Source organism: Pinus tabuliformis, chromosome 6 (genome assembly GCF_031772625.1).
Source record: "Pinus tabuliformis cultivar Carrire ecotype Pingquan chromosome 6, CPIR1, whole genome shotgun sequence".
NCBI lineage: Eukaryota > Viridiplantae > Streptophyta > Pinopsida > Pinales > Pinaceae > Pinus > Pinus tabuliformis.
In genome coordinates this window covers 20,690,631-20,706,292 of record NC_142292.1, presented here as the reverse complement: position 1 = coordinate 20,706,292, position 15,662 = coordinate 20,690,631, and the positions used below count along the sequence as shown (strand labels likewise).

Genomic DNA, 15,662 nt, shown 5'->3' with positions numbered 1-15,662 from the left:
CATAATGTTTGAAATTGAGTTTCAGAAGATGCTCAGTTATTTTTTCATACTAGGCTCGTAGTGCTTGTTTGAGGCCATACAAGGATTTCACAAGTTTGCATACTCTATGTTCATGTCCTTTCACAGCAAATACTTCAGGCTAGAACATAAAAACATTTTCTTTTAGATCTCCATTCAAGAAAGAAGTTTTTACATCCATTTAATGGACTTTCCAACCGTTCTGAGCAGCTAGGGCAAAGAGTGTCCGGATGGTAGCCATTTTTCTGTGGGGGCAAAAGTATCCTCATAATCAACCCCTTCCTTCTGTGCAAAACCTTTTTCCACAAGCCTGGCTTCGTTCTTGTCAAGTGAGCCATCAGCTTTATACTTGTTCTTGTAGACCCACTTGCAGCCAATTGGTTTGGTTCCTAATGGAGGATCAACCAGCTTCCAAGTGCCATTCTTTATCAGGGAATCATACTTCTTTTGCATCGCTTCTTTCCATTCATCATGAGAAGCAGCTTCTTTGAAGGAATTTGGTTCGAAATCTGTAGACAAATTCAATTCACAATCATAAGAAACATCCATATCAACAAGTGAATCAGAGTCATCTACATCACCTCCATTTTGCCGGTTTGAATTTCTAGTTCTTGTCTTTCCAACCTCATCAGGATGAACACTTTCAAGTGTCTTTTCCAGCCACTTTGGGGGACCTTTCTCAGATGGTCCAGGCTATTCCATTGATTGAGTTGGGACTAAATCAAGATTGAGTCTCCCAATTCTATCAATCACATCACTTAAAGTATCATCCATTGTTGGAGTTTCATGGGGGGGAGAGAGTGCTTCAGAAGAAGATTCCACAAGTTGATCTAGTATAGGAATCCCCCATTCAAGATGTGGAATCTGATCATCGAATTCTTGAAATGATTTTTCATTTGTGAATCTATCCAAGCGATTAAGTTGTTGCTCAACAACATTGTCAGTTTTGGATGTTTCAAGAAAGATTACATATCTAGATACAAAAAACTTTTTATTGACTTAATCATAGAGACGGTATGCTTTGGAGGTGTTTGAATACCCCAGGAAGATACACTTACGACTTCTTGCACCAAGTTTGTTTCTATTTACCTTTGGTATCAAGGCATAACAGGTGGAACCAAAGACCCTGAGATGCTTTACCGAAGGAATGTGCCCATACCACATTTCATAGGGAGTCTTGTTTTTTATAGCATTAGATGGACATCTATTCTTTATATATAAAACAAATAGAACTGCATCAACCCAAAACATCAATTTCACATTTTTGAAAAGCATCATGGAGCGCACCATATTTAAGATTGTCCTATTCATTCTTTTAGCTACACCATTCTGTTGGCGATTATAAGGCACAATTGTTTGATGTTTGATCCCATGTTGGCAAAGATATTTTTCAAATTCATTTGAAGTGTATTCTTTTCCATTATCAGTGCGAATAAAGCCAATATGAGATTGTGCGTCATTTTCAATCCATGCATGAAAGTTCTTGAATGTTTGAAAAGCATCAAATTTGTTCTTCAATAAATAAACCCAACACATTTTGGTGTAGTCATCAATAAATGTCATCATATATTTGTTTCCATTTGCAGAAGGAACAGGCATTGTACCACATAAATCTGAATGAATGGGTTCAAGTTTTCTATGTGCTCTTGAATGTGAATCATGAAAAGACTGTTTGCTATGCTTTCCTAGAATGCAAGCATCACATTGCTTAAGTTTCCTAGGAATTGTAGGCAAACCAGTAACACCATTTTTCTTCAACAAGCGGAGGCTGTCATAGTTAAAATGTCCAAATCTAGCATGCCATAATAAACTTGATGGAAGTGTACCTTCTTCATAATGATAGTTGTATGAGAAATGTTGTGCATGAGCAAAGGTACCCTGCAGCTTGAGAAGTCTTTGTTCTTCTATTCCCCTCATGATAAGTGAGTGGTCAAATGCTTTTCTCACCTCAAGCTTACCATCAAACATATGAATGGAGTGACCTTGCTGGCAGATGTGGACCAAGGACAACAAGTTTCTCTTCAGCTGTGGGAGATATAGAACATGATGCAGAAGAATGTCTGGAAGACCAGGCAATTTAAGCCTGATTGTGCCAAGCCCTGATGGCTTGATTTTTGATTGGTCTGCAAAGTATACTGCTCCATCAATATTGTCAGTAAATTCTTCAAAAACATATTTTCTATGAGTCAGGTGGCAAGTTGCTCTTGAATCAAGCAACCAATCATTTTTCCAAGAAACAAGTGAAGCATTAAATAAGTCTTCATTTACTCCAATATTACATTGTGCCACAACATAATGAGTGGATTCAGGTGCTTTACCTTTGTCTGTGTCATTAGTTTTACCTTTGGGTTGGTTTCTTTGCTGCTCAATTTTGTCCCAAGGTAACTTGCATGTGGAGGCATCATGTGATCCATTTCTTTTGCAGCGTATGTAGTGCAAATCTGACTTTTCTCCTTGAGAATGTCTGCCCCCTGCCTCTGAAATATCTTCCTCTTCCTCTTCGACCATCTCTTCCTCTGGAAGAATCTTGGGCAAGATTATTTTCTTTATGAGCAAGGCACATAGCCTCTTCAGAAGAAGATATGATTGAATGCATTGTAAAATCTGAGTGCTGTAAAAATACTTATACTAGAAAAAAATGTGCTTTTGTGGAGAAAAAAACATCTGCTGCTAAAAAAACAATTCTGATAGAGGTATTAGAGCGGATATCAAAGTGTGTTCGAGCCCCATGGTGGTATTTACAAACAATATATATTAAACATAGTCAAACACAGGAGTGTTAACTATGTTATGAAAACAACATTATGGGAGCCCAACAGCATGTTATATGAAAACAACATTGCGGTGGATTCAAAAGGGCATTGGTATGACAATACTATATTGAAATATAGTATTATAATGAAATGCAGTGGGTATTCAAACACAGAGGATTGGTGGTATGTGTAATATTACACAACAATTATATTAAAAAACACCCGTAGCATGGTAATATTCTGGACCAACGCATATATGAAAACAACATTTAATTTACCAAATGAATCCCTTCAAAAAATCCAATGTATTTGAGTTTACCAAATGAATCCCTTCAAAAATTTCGTTGCTTCACGTTAGTGCATAGAGTTTAGAGGTGAGAGTCCCACCATGATCGCCAAGAGTATGTCAGCTCAAAGGAACATAGAGCGAAGGTATGCAAGCTCAGACCAATGGTGTGAGCCACACCATTTCGTACCTCTCATTCCAAATTCAACATTGTAGGCCATATGCATTCACCTCCACGTCTGTTGTGAGATAAACAACGTTACAACATTCAACGTAAATGTATCAGAGCACTGTGTATGGAGGAGGGCCATGGAGGAGGGCCAACGCATGTATTAAAAATGATGTATTGAAAACCACAGTAGTGTATTAAAACGAGAGTGGGAGCAGTATTGTATGGTGGATTATGGCAGCGCGTGTATGGGGAGCGCGATATTGTTAAGAGCCAACGTTTAGACAATGACCAACGTAGGGGTGATATGGTGGAGGCGAGGTATTATATGACTGGAAGGACTGCATACACTATTCAAACACTAAAGCATATGACATAAAGAATTGGAATTGAATACCATTCTGCAGCACCATCACAAGAATGACCTTCAAATGATACCATTCCACTGATACCATTCCGTTGTTCAACACAACATATATACCATAGCCTTCACACAGTTCAATGCAGCATGGGTTGGTTTGTTATGCCTTCACGCACCAATCGTCAATAGTCATTAACGCAAAGAACAACGAACAAACCAAATTTTAATATATTTTGACAGCAGCCCGTGCATCAAACAACTCCTACAATTCCGATAGCGTTTCAATACAGTACAACAGATACCACGACCTTCTCGGAGGCTCCTCCAGGCAATAGTAAGACTAGAGATAAAATCTTCAAAAAGAAATGCATGCAATGCCAAAAAGCAGCGTTATTAGGCTATGTCAGAGAGTGCAATGCCAGAGAGCGTAGAAAGCACCATGAGCCTTTTGTATGCAGGTGGAGCAGCGTAGCATAGAATAATAGAGAATAATGCGTTCATGCCAGTGGAAACATCAGAGCTGCTAGGCTAGCCATTCTGCATAGGATTCAGAATACCATAGGAAGAATAAGGAGTTACAAAGCAGAGGGAAGCCAAAAATTGCGCTGACTCTGATACCATGTTCGACCAGGAGGTAACTCCTCAAAACAATTCATTGATATTCATTTAGGTTGGTCTTTATTATATACGTGAGGGAGAGACTGTTCATTTCATCTCCCGGTGACTATTCATATTTTCTATTATTTATTTACATCAATTTCATTTATTCACCCAATCATGATGATTAGGTGTCAACATTTATCTAGTATAGACAACATAGAAGATCTCTACCATAATTTTACTACAACCCTCTCATATTATATTAACAAGTTCTCAATTGAAGTTTCAAGTAATAAAAGAAATAACAAAACCAACCAATGGTATGACAAAGATTGTAAAAGTGCGAGGGGATCAATTAAGGAAGTTGTTGATGAATCTCTTAAAATTGGCAAGATAAAAATATACAAAGCTCTAACTAAAAGGAAAAAAAGGCAGTATATTTGTAAAAGACAAGAGAATCTCTTACACCTCTCTAAGGTAGCTCCTAAGAAATTCTGGAGGCAGATTCTAACTAGGAAAACTAAAGATAATAATAAAATTTCTTTACACGACTGGAATTCCTATCTTAAAAAGCTTTATGAATCTTCAAATGTCATGGATAACTTTGAAACTCTGCTCACAATGAAATAAGTTTTCTCATTAGAAGACATTGATTTTGGGGTTAATCACTTGGCTAATGGGAAAGCTAAGGACATTGAAGGTTACCAGGCGGAAATCTTAAAAATTAGAGGTCTTGTCCTCATCCCCCACATTCACAAGCTTTTCAATCAAGCGGTCAATAAAGGGTTCCCTAAACCATGGACTCAAAGCCTCATTATCGCTATTTTTAAAAGTGGGGATACAAATAACCCCTCTAATTATCAGACAATTATGATCAGCCATCTCCTAGCCAAGTTATATGGAATTATTTTGGAAAGGAAGTCGAGCATATGGCTTGAAAGTGAAGGTAAGCAGGCTAAAGGCCAAGCGGGTTTTAGAAAGCAGCACTCAACAACAGACCACCTCGTTACGCTTAGGTTCATTTTGGAGGAATTTCGCAATGATAAATCCAATCTCTTTTGTTTCTTTGTGGACTTTAGAAAGGTTTTCGATATGGTTCCTAGAAACAACCTTTGGAACAAATTAGAAGAGCTAAATGTTCCTTTTGAGTTGAGAGTTGCCGCTATAAGGTTATACGAGAATGTAATTGCCAAGTTAACAAGCAATGAGGGGTGGTCGTAAGATATTAAGTGTAATATCGGAGTTAAACAAGGTTGCGCCCTCTCCCCTACCCTATTTGGCATTTACATCGACAAGCTAGAAGGTTGTTTAGAAGAAGCAAGATGTGTTAGCACGATCTTAGATGGGATAGTCATCATCCTTCTTCTCTACGCTGACGATATTGTTCTTCTCACAATGTGTCCATCTGATCTTGATAAGAAACTTATACTTCTTAAGGATTTCTGCTCTACCATGGGTATGATTGTTAACACTGACAAAACAAAGTTATGATTATCAAATCCAAGAAGGACACTTACGCTAATTTTATGTATGACAATAATAACTTGGAGGAAGTGTCTTCCTACAAGTACCTAGGAATTGATATCCATCACAAGCTCAACTAGAACTATAGCATTGAGAAAAGGATTAATGGGGATGGAAAGCTTATTTTGGTCTTGAAAATAATTGTAAAATGGCAAACCTCGTAATGTGGGATAGAAAGAAGTTCCTCTTTGAAACTTTAGTCACTTCGGTTATCTTATATGGATGTGAAGTTTGGGGTTGTAGCATCTCTAGAGAATCGTGGAGAAAGATTGAGCAAATCCAGAAGCGTTTTATAACGTATAACCTCAAAATTAAAAGCAACACACCCTATCCTATTCTCCTTATAGAAGTGGGTGTTTCCCCTATTGAGAGCCTAGCTATGACTAGTCTTCTGTTGTACAAGCACAAACTCAATAACATAGGAGACCATAGACTTCCTAAGCTAGCTTTAAATTCCAGCCAAAACCACATAAGACTCAAACGAGGTTGGTATAAAGACACCAAGGCCTAGTTAAACCATTGGGAGATTGCCGAGAATGTTGCATTGCAAAACACTAATAACATTAAAAATATTGTTACTTCTAAGTTCAAAGAAAAAATGTGGTGTGAGAAGGATTTAGCAGCTAAAAGAAATTTAAAATATTATAAGGAGTTCATCAACCCCACCCTAGAAGTTCAAAAGTATCTCTCTATTTCAACTAGCTCAAAGAAGAAAATTAATATAGCGAAGATTAGAACGAACTCTCATGAGCTCCATAGTGAAATAGGTTGTTGGGCAGTTCCTAAAACGCCATGGATGGAAAGGTTCTGCCATCTCTGTGAGCATACGAACATCGAGGATGAAAATCACTTCCTCTTAGAGTGCTCCGCGTACAACCACATTAGATCTCAGTTTCAAAATCTTTGTTGCAATATTGACCTTCCTAGCCTTTTATGTTGTCAAAATTACAGTGAGCTAGGGAGGCTTCTCTCCAAGCTTTTTGAGCATAGGAATAAAATATTAAATCAAACTAAATAATTCGTTTCTTTAGGTCCGATAAACCATAATTTGGTCTCACTGATGTTAACAACCAGCGCCATCATCATCATCATATATATATATATATATATATATAAAATAAAAAAACTTATTTAGATAAAGATATTTAATATCATTAGAGGTGAGATTAAATTTTTATTATTATAATATTTATATATAATCATCAAATTTCTATATAATAAAATTTCACAAATAATTTTTTTTATAAATTTGTTGTTTGATTTTGATTAAATAAATAATTTATTATTATTAATTATAATAATGATAATAATCATCATCTAATTTTAAACTTACTCTCATTTAAACACAAAATTGATTTCATTGTCACCTAGATATTAAATTAATTCTTAAGACATTTTTACTTGGGATTAAAAATTCACCCCTACACAATTATTTGATTATACTTTACCGTCTTTGAATTTGAATCATAAGCCATTGAAAAGATAAAATAATCGACAAAATTTACATTATACTGCCACGAGGGACAAGATAGATATGGTCCCATCTCTAAAGGATAAGATCGTAGAATATTTAATATTTTCTTTGATTTGACAAATATTGAATATTTTCATGAATACAAAGCACAACGGGAGAGTTCTAGATCGATATCATTAGGTGAAGAAATGGGAGCGATAATTAATATTCGCTCTCACGTCTCAATCGATAGTCGTTATCAACCCACTTTACTCCCTGGCAAGTTGGCACTCTCGAAGCTTCATACTAGAGATGCATCTGAACTATATTTACAGTGCCTCCCTCTGAGCAGATATAGATCTGTCTAGAACGCTCGCTTTGTTTATTGTTGCAGGTATTTGATATAAAGCCATCAACCACCCCCAAGATCCGTGAATATCAGATCGCTAGCATCGGCAACATCACAAACATAGAGAGCACGTTACAGTGAGACAAGATGCGTCCGAACGTTTGGGTAACACCAATACAGCTTTTTCTGCTTGATTGGCTTTTATTTTCTTTCAGATATAATCTGCTTCTCCTTTCCTAGTCGCTAGTGCTGAAATTTGTGAACATATCATTTGTTGCAGAGTCCTTTGTTGAAAAGTCTCGCAAGAAATTCAAAAGTTCGATCATTTTCTACTGTGAAGAAAGAATCGTCTCTGCAAGGGTATGTGTAAAGTTAGGGTTTTACAAGTTGCTGGATATTTGGTTAGGGTTTTACAAGTTGCTAGGAATTGTGTAACGTTTGTGGTGGACACTCTACTTTTTGATTAGGGTTTTATAAGTTACAAGGAATTGTGTAACGTTTGTTGTTAACACTTTAGCCATCATTAAAGACCCAACAAAATTTGTTAAAATTATTGGTTTACTGGAATTTCCACAAGATTTCATGGGATTTTGTGATGATTGTGTGTGAGGGAGTATAATGTTGTGACTGGTTGATGCAGATCTCAGCATGTTAAAGGGAAGAACGTGCCGATGTATATGGCGTGTGGGGCGATTTTCATGTCTACTTCTCTGGGCCTTCTCACTGCAGCGCAGGAGCTCGTCAACGCTCCTAATGTAATGGTGAACAAGAAGAAGAGAAAAGAGATCCCCGAAGTGGAAGAACCCGATTATGTTCTCCACAAGTCCGAGGAGTTTCTCAAGAAGAGTATCTTCAGAAAACTTGGAACAAATTCTAAGCTTTATCAGGATATCACTCGAGCCAAGTCCATCCCTGGTTCTGCTTAAATACCCCATAAATCAACATCTTCAGTTCTGCTCAGGAGATTCGCGTCTTTCGTATCTTCATCTGAGGAATATATATATTGTATATATTGTGTGTTTTCTGCAGGAACCAGTCGGTTGGAGTTAGGATAGGATCTGGTCATTGGATTTTCAAGTTCAAGTGCAATGCATAGTGTTTTGATTAAAATCGTGTGGTGTGATGATAAGGTTACTGTGTTCATCAGTCCTATAATTCAGCGAGTACTGTAAATTATCCCCTGAAAATAAATATATGAAAAAAGAAACAAAAATGAAATTGTATTTTCAATGCTCAAGTAGTAGCATGTTTGCCGAGTGAACTACCGACTAATGCAAGTTGGATAAAGCTAAAATGTTAAATTCATGTCTTATCAAGATGGGTAAAGGTTTATCTAAAACTTTATCATGATTTATTAAATAATACTTGAAGGTTTATCTAAAACTTTATCATGATTTATTAAATAATACTTTTTCTTTTTGGTCACATCGGAAGATGAAAAGATTTAATTCAAATTATGAAATATCACAACTTCCATTTTAAATTTATTTCTTTCATTTTTTCAGAAAGAAAAGCTTTAATATTTATATTGAGGCAATATATACAGCATAGGCATGATAAGATCACATGAAGCATAGGCTTATCTCTTTTGGAATATAACATGTAATAATCAAGTTAAATTCTTTTGGAATTTAAAGCGCCAAATTCTATTGAGTCTACATTCACTATAGAGGAACTAAGACCCATTGGTAAATCATAAAAATAATGTTCTTGCCTAATTTTAGTAGCATGAGGTTTTAAAGTGTTAAGGGGGAAAGTTTAATATGATTAGTTTTTTTAATTGTGATTTACAATATATTATTCATATTCATATTATTATAAGATTTTGTGTTTTTGTATTAGGTTAGTGAATGAAATTCAATTAATGAAATATTTTTTTAAATAAATTATTGGTAGATTTAAGGTTGCTTTAAAAACATCTTCAAATTTAGAACTAACAATATTCACTGAAAAGTTTCTCTTCAAAAATTAATGGGGACTATTATACATTATGCTTACTAAAATGCTACAATTCCAAGAGAATGTTTCTTTTGAGCTAAGAAAGGTTTAACCACCTCTTATGCTTTTGAATACTCTTTAAAGTGTTAATAACTTTGAAGTTGGTTGACAATATGGTTTGAAAGAAGAGAATTTTCCAAGGTTCTTACCCAAAGGTCATCCTTGTCGAATGTGATATCTTAACATGATTTTCTATAATTATTGGCCTACAACAACTTGATGATGATAATGGTTGGCGCCTGCAGGGGCGCTTCTTGAAAAATAGATTGAATCTGGTGCCCCTATGCATAAAAATGGGTGAAGCACTAATTGAGTGAGATGCTTATAGATGCATGGGTCTTCGAATAAATGAGAGAACTGCGATAGTCATTAAGTACAATGCCACCCTGACATGAAAACTTACGTTGGTGTTGAATGTAAGGAGACCGATGACATCAATGGGAAATAGTGATTCTCATTGTGCCACCCAAGGATGTCCCTTAAGGGGGGGAGTATCCAAGTCACTGCCTCGATCCTAGAATATGGATGTTGAAGTCGACATGAAAGAAGCGTCAACCATTCGAAATTATGTTTCGGGGAATCAAGATATAAGATGAAAAAAAACATTAATAGGGTGGGTCAACAAGGCAGCATAATGAAAGCTGACAATATGAATGGATATGGACAACTGGCCTGAGGTCATCGTTGTATCTACATCTCCTTCTAATCAAGATTGATAAAGACAAGGTGGATAGTAGATCCTAGACCTTTTCCATTTGTTGTAGATGGATGAAGATAAAGAAGAACATAGCACCATGATAGGACATATACAATGAATCCTATTGTAGCTTTAGAGAATCAAAATGGGAACCTTTGAAATGCTTAACTCAGCGCATCAACACAAACATGAATTTTGAATCAATTAATATTTTCCAAACATTTAGAAGGAATAAATTCATGTGATTATAAAGGAAAAAAAAAAAAAAAACCTACTATCTGAAGGATCTTTATATCGCAGGTCAGAATATACTAATCTTGGTAAACTGAAAGGAATAAAGTGTTCAAAACACACAGACAATGACCCTCTTTCCATATTTTTCATGTAATATATGAGAAAATACAATAGAGATTCAAATCCACAATTTGCGGAAAGTATTAATTAAAAGAAACATCAAGATCCAAAATAAATGGATCTAAAACCCCATCTTTATTTTTTTCTCTAAGTCGAATTTGATGAGGTAGCCTTCAATTTTTGACTTGGAATTTTTATAGGAAACAAAATTTCAAAAAATATCGAAACTTCCTCAAATTAGGGTCCAAAGGTGCATTCTAATCTTCCAAACCATGATACCTATTATAAAATGGAGGGAGTTTTTTGTTAAAGAATCCATTAGCTCTGAAAACCTCTTGTGGTGTTCCCAAATTCATCTCCATCATTTCAGAATTTGCTTTTGAAAACAATGACTAAAATAGGAAAATACAAAATTACAAAACCTGTAAACTAGGCCTCGAACATTCCTATGTAGTTTCTAAACCATGTGGTCTAGCTAAAAAAAAGAAAGAGACTTTCTTTAAATCATTCCGTTTACAACAAAAATATCTTGTGGCTTTTTAAAATTCATTACCACTTGCTTGGAATATTTGTTTGAACATAGCGACTAAAATAGGAAAAATAGAGTGTTTGTAACCCTGTTACATCAAGGTTGTTTTTCCTTATGATGACTTGTATTATTTGCACTTCCTTAGCCACAAAAACCTCTGATTTATGACTAGAGTATATCAAAAAATAATTTACTACTTAAAGATTATGCTGAGTATGCCAAACTATTGAGGGACCATTAGGGTTTGTGCAACAAAACTAGGGTTTATGTAATACTTTGCCCCATGGAGCAAAATAATCATTTCTCTGTCTTCTGCAACTTGAGCAAGGATATCTAGCTTGTTTTGACTCCTCGTCATCCTTCTAGGGATTTTTTTTGGACTTTTGTCAACTTTTAGGGTTTTGTTTTCTTCTTCTCAACACGCTATGTTTTCCTCCATTAGGGGAATTTTGAGGTTTAAAATAGGCCTCCTAAGGAAATTATAAAATAATAATAGAAATAATAAAATAAGATTGGATTACATCATCAAATTTTAGAGGAAAAAAAAAAAAAGAAACAAACTATTTTTTCAACTCATATTTTCAACTTATCCCCTATGGGTTTACTCAAATTTCAAGCGACAACACTCATTGGATGTAAAAATTGATTCATCATCCAAGGAGTACACATGTTGCATACTTTCGTTGGACCTTGCTACATGAAAAACGTGATCGCAATCACGTTTCTTCATGTATTTTTCATTTTTCGTGTAGGTGGGTCTATAGAAAGTATGCACCATGGGTACTTCTTAGATGAGGAATTAAATTTTTCATCCTACAAGTACTCTTGCTCGAAATTTGAATAAAACCTTAAGGAGATAAGTCTAAAATATGAGTTGAAAAGGTCGTTTTATTATTTTATTATTTTTTTTACTTTTTTACTCCAAAAGTGGTGAATCATCCCCCATGGTTGACATCATCATCTTGAATCTTATTGGTCCTTATAAAGTTTATTTTGGTTGTACATTTTTCTTAGCAGGCCTATCTTAGACCTCAAAATTCCCCTAATGTGTCTTTTTATGTTCATTGAAGTCTGTTCTGTTTTCTCTTCTGCATCAATGATCATTGTTTCCTTCAACCTAAGGTTCATATCTCTTTACATGGCTATAACGACCCATCTTGCAAAGATCTTAGACCTGCAAACACTTTTACTAAACTTGAAATACCCGAATAGAAGGCTACAAGACAATCAACAACCTTTCTGCACCAGAAAACTACAAATCTGGGTTTGTTGGAAAAGTTGGTTTTAAGGTGTTAGGGTCCTATAATTTATAGGATCAATTGATGATTATCTATGGATTTTCATGTCATGAGATGTTGTAAATAATATTTCATTCTACAAATTATTTTCAAAAAGAAATTCAAAGAAAAAAATATAGAAAAACAAAATGAAAAAAGGGATATATAAAAAAATGATATGTGTGTCAAAAAACAAAAAAAAAATAGATATATATTTAAAAAAAAAAAGATACCCTGAAAAACCTCTTAGAAAAATTAAAAATATAGGATGCTAGCGTAAATGTCGCATTAGATGTTAGATAAATAAGTTTAATTAGTTTAATCACGGTTACCTAAGTGTTAATAAAGTTATTTTTTCCACGACGGTTTTTGTCATATGTAATAACGCTCTTGCTATAATCAACGGTTGCGATCTAACCCACTGAGATCAACGACTGTCAATGACTGCAGACCCCCTCCACCCCTCTGATAGTTAATCGGGGGGGTGGTCTGAAAAGATGATTCTCCCAATTTCGTGTTTGCAACATGTCACTCCCTCATGGACTTTGGACCCCCCTCCGCCTAAACTACTTACCGCTCACCCCCCTTTGAAATCCGCCTTTCCCCCTTCCCTACCTAATAATAACTGTTAACCCCACTCCCTCCACTCCAATCTACGCCCGCTGCATGTCGCATCCCCTCCAATCCACTCCTGCCAAGTGTCATATCCCCTCTGACTCCGCTCCCATTGCTACCACATCCCCCTCACTTATCATTAATCGTTAAGTATTCGTTCTGAATTTTGATCGTTGACAAATTAATGACTCCACTCCATGAAATGGAAAACTTTCAACGGTAAATGATCTCGCCTATAAGATAAATAAGAACTTCCTTCAATCAGCCTTTCCTTTATTGTTACAAAACACTGAAAGACAGAATCTGCTACTGCTACTGCAACCTTATCAAGCCGAATTGTTTTCCTTTGACCAACTCCCGGGTAATTACACTGTTTCCATTTCATTTCCTTCAACATGTCTTCTAAAATTAAATCGAAAGCCACAGGGGAAAACCCTATGCGTCCCCTTGTAATTGACTTAGACCATTAGCCCTTACTCGACCAACACTATAAAATATTTGAAACCAATTGTGAGTTCGACCTTTAAGAACTCCACAATTGGTTTAAAAAGAAAATTCTTCATCTGAGTGATGAATTGAGTTTGTCGAACTCTTTAATGCCTCAATTTGTTTCCCCCAAACCCATCATTTTCCAGAATTTGTCTCATGGTGCCATTTTAGGTACATACCCAGTCAAAGAGAAATTGTTGCTCAGAACAATGACATCTTGTTCACAATTACCCCTAACTCCATATGCCAAATGCTTCAGATCCAAAATTCAGCATCTCTTAAACCATTTTTAGTAGATTCCCTCATGGAACTCTACAAAACCCTGACGTTTCCTCACAGACCCAAAATTTTCGAGATATTTCTACTTGAGAATGTCCAATTACCAAAAACAAACCCTCCTCATCCATCTTCAATGTTTTCTGTAATGAAAAAACAATTAATTTCTATAGTTTCTTGCTTATTGGGGTATCAAACCGATCAATGGGTTGATGAAGCCATTATAGGTTTTCTATCAGTGTTTTCAACATAAGAAAATCCTTCAGTCATTTTTCATTACAGTGAATTCTTAGCAGAGGCCATCCATGAAGAATTCCTTAAGTTTTCTACAGGAGTGTTCAAACATAATTCAGTTTTATTTTACTTGTTCCTATTCCATCAAGCAGACACATTTCAATTTCCACTACAAAAACTAGATGAATAGGGAAATGCATAGTCTGTGATTCATTGGACTTCCTTGGTAAGGAAGCATACCAATGAATTCACATTCAATGATTATGTAGACCAGTTTTTGTACACAGTTTCCTGCCTACTTAACAGTGATGTTGAACCTAGAATTGGACCTGAGATTAAGAGAATTCTACATCTCAGTGAACAAACAAAGACAGGTGACTAGTACCTATATAAAAAATACACTGAGATCAGGGTGTATGGATGTGAATTGCCTCCATGTAAATTGTCTAAATGTGTTCCTATTAGAAATTTTTCATTAGAGTATATTAGGAAAATGATAAATATGGATGATCTGCACTTTGTGGCAGCAAAAAGGAAATCTCAGGTTGGGCCTTTCATTTGTAAGATTAGGACAACAACAAAAGAAGCAGATATTCTCCTCAAACAAATGAAATTTAAACTCAGCTTCACTTGGTCATATGATCCTTTAGTAATAATATCAAAGTTGAGAGTAGAGAAAAAACTACTCCATACACTCATCCTCCCAGACCTGAAATTGAGCAATATATGAATCAAGATCAATGGTAGGAAAATACATTGCAGGAGGTAGAAGAACATTTACTTTGAACTACAACATCATAGACACCAGCGCCACAGGAAAAAAAGGATAAAATACCAAGGGAGGATGGTTCCCCTTCAGTTTCAGAAATTCAGGGGAAAGAATTCCAAATATATAAAAAGAGGCAAAAAACCAATCCAGCAACAGAGTTTTCATAGGAAGAAAATGTTCAGTCTACAATAGTCTTGACAGGTCCTTATACTTCTACTTTCCCTCACATTGAAGACATTTTCATAGGGTCACCATCATCTTCAACTTCTCAAGAACCACTGGAAACATCTCAATCAAGAGAATTGGTCCATGACAAAGTTGAACCAAGTATATTTGCCAGGTATAAGGAAATCAAAAAGAAAAATGAACTTATGAAAGCAACAACCTACTCTCAGTTATGGAAACAAACAAATTCATCACAACACAAAATTCTCTCTGCTTTTGACATCGAGGAAGGAAAACCACAGATAGATTTCCTTGAAGCTCAAGTTCCTTTTCCTAAAACTATAAATGAATACAATAATTCTATATTTTATTTTAACATTGGTCAAATCCATCCTATTGATCAAATGGATTTGCACAAACAAATAGGTGAAATATTATATTCTACCCTAACAAACTTAGCAATGGAAGCATCCATACTTTAGGCATCAGTCAACAATATTCAGTCTCAACTAAAATTGGAAAAAAATATCTTCTTTAGCTAAAGACACTAAGATAAAGTCTTTAGAGGATTTAGTGATTAAAATGGGATATGATCCCAGTAATGTAAAAGATGTTGAGGAGATCATTAAGAGAAAAAATGTTGACATTGCAACCCTAAAGAAGTAGATGAAATTTCCATCTAATGAATATCCACAAACAAAGGAAGTTGGCCAGTTATAAAGGGAGAAAGAAGATATGTTTAAAAT

The 15,662-nt window shown here is 35.4% G+C and overlaps 1 protein-coding gene across 1 annotated transcript; it reads left to right on the top strand.

Moving 5' to 3' along the window:
- The first annotated feature begins 7,405 nt into the window (after nucleotides 1–7,405).
- Nucleotides 7,406–8,743, top strand: LOC149257015 (uncharacterized). Its single transcript, XM_089368919.1, has 3 exons — nucleotides 7,406–7,678; nucleotides 7,794–7,873; nucleotides 8,154–8,743. The coding sequence occupies exons 1-3, from the start codon at nucleotides 7,661–7,663 to the stop codon at nucleotides 8,437–8,439; spliced, it is 384 nt and encodes a 127-aa protein (XP_089225045.1). The 5' UTR covers nucleotides 7,406–7,660; the 3' UTR covers nucleotides 8,440–8,743.
- Nucleotides 8,744–15,662: the final 6,919 nt, after the last annotated feature.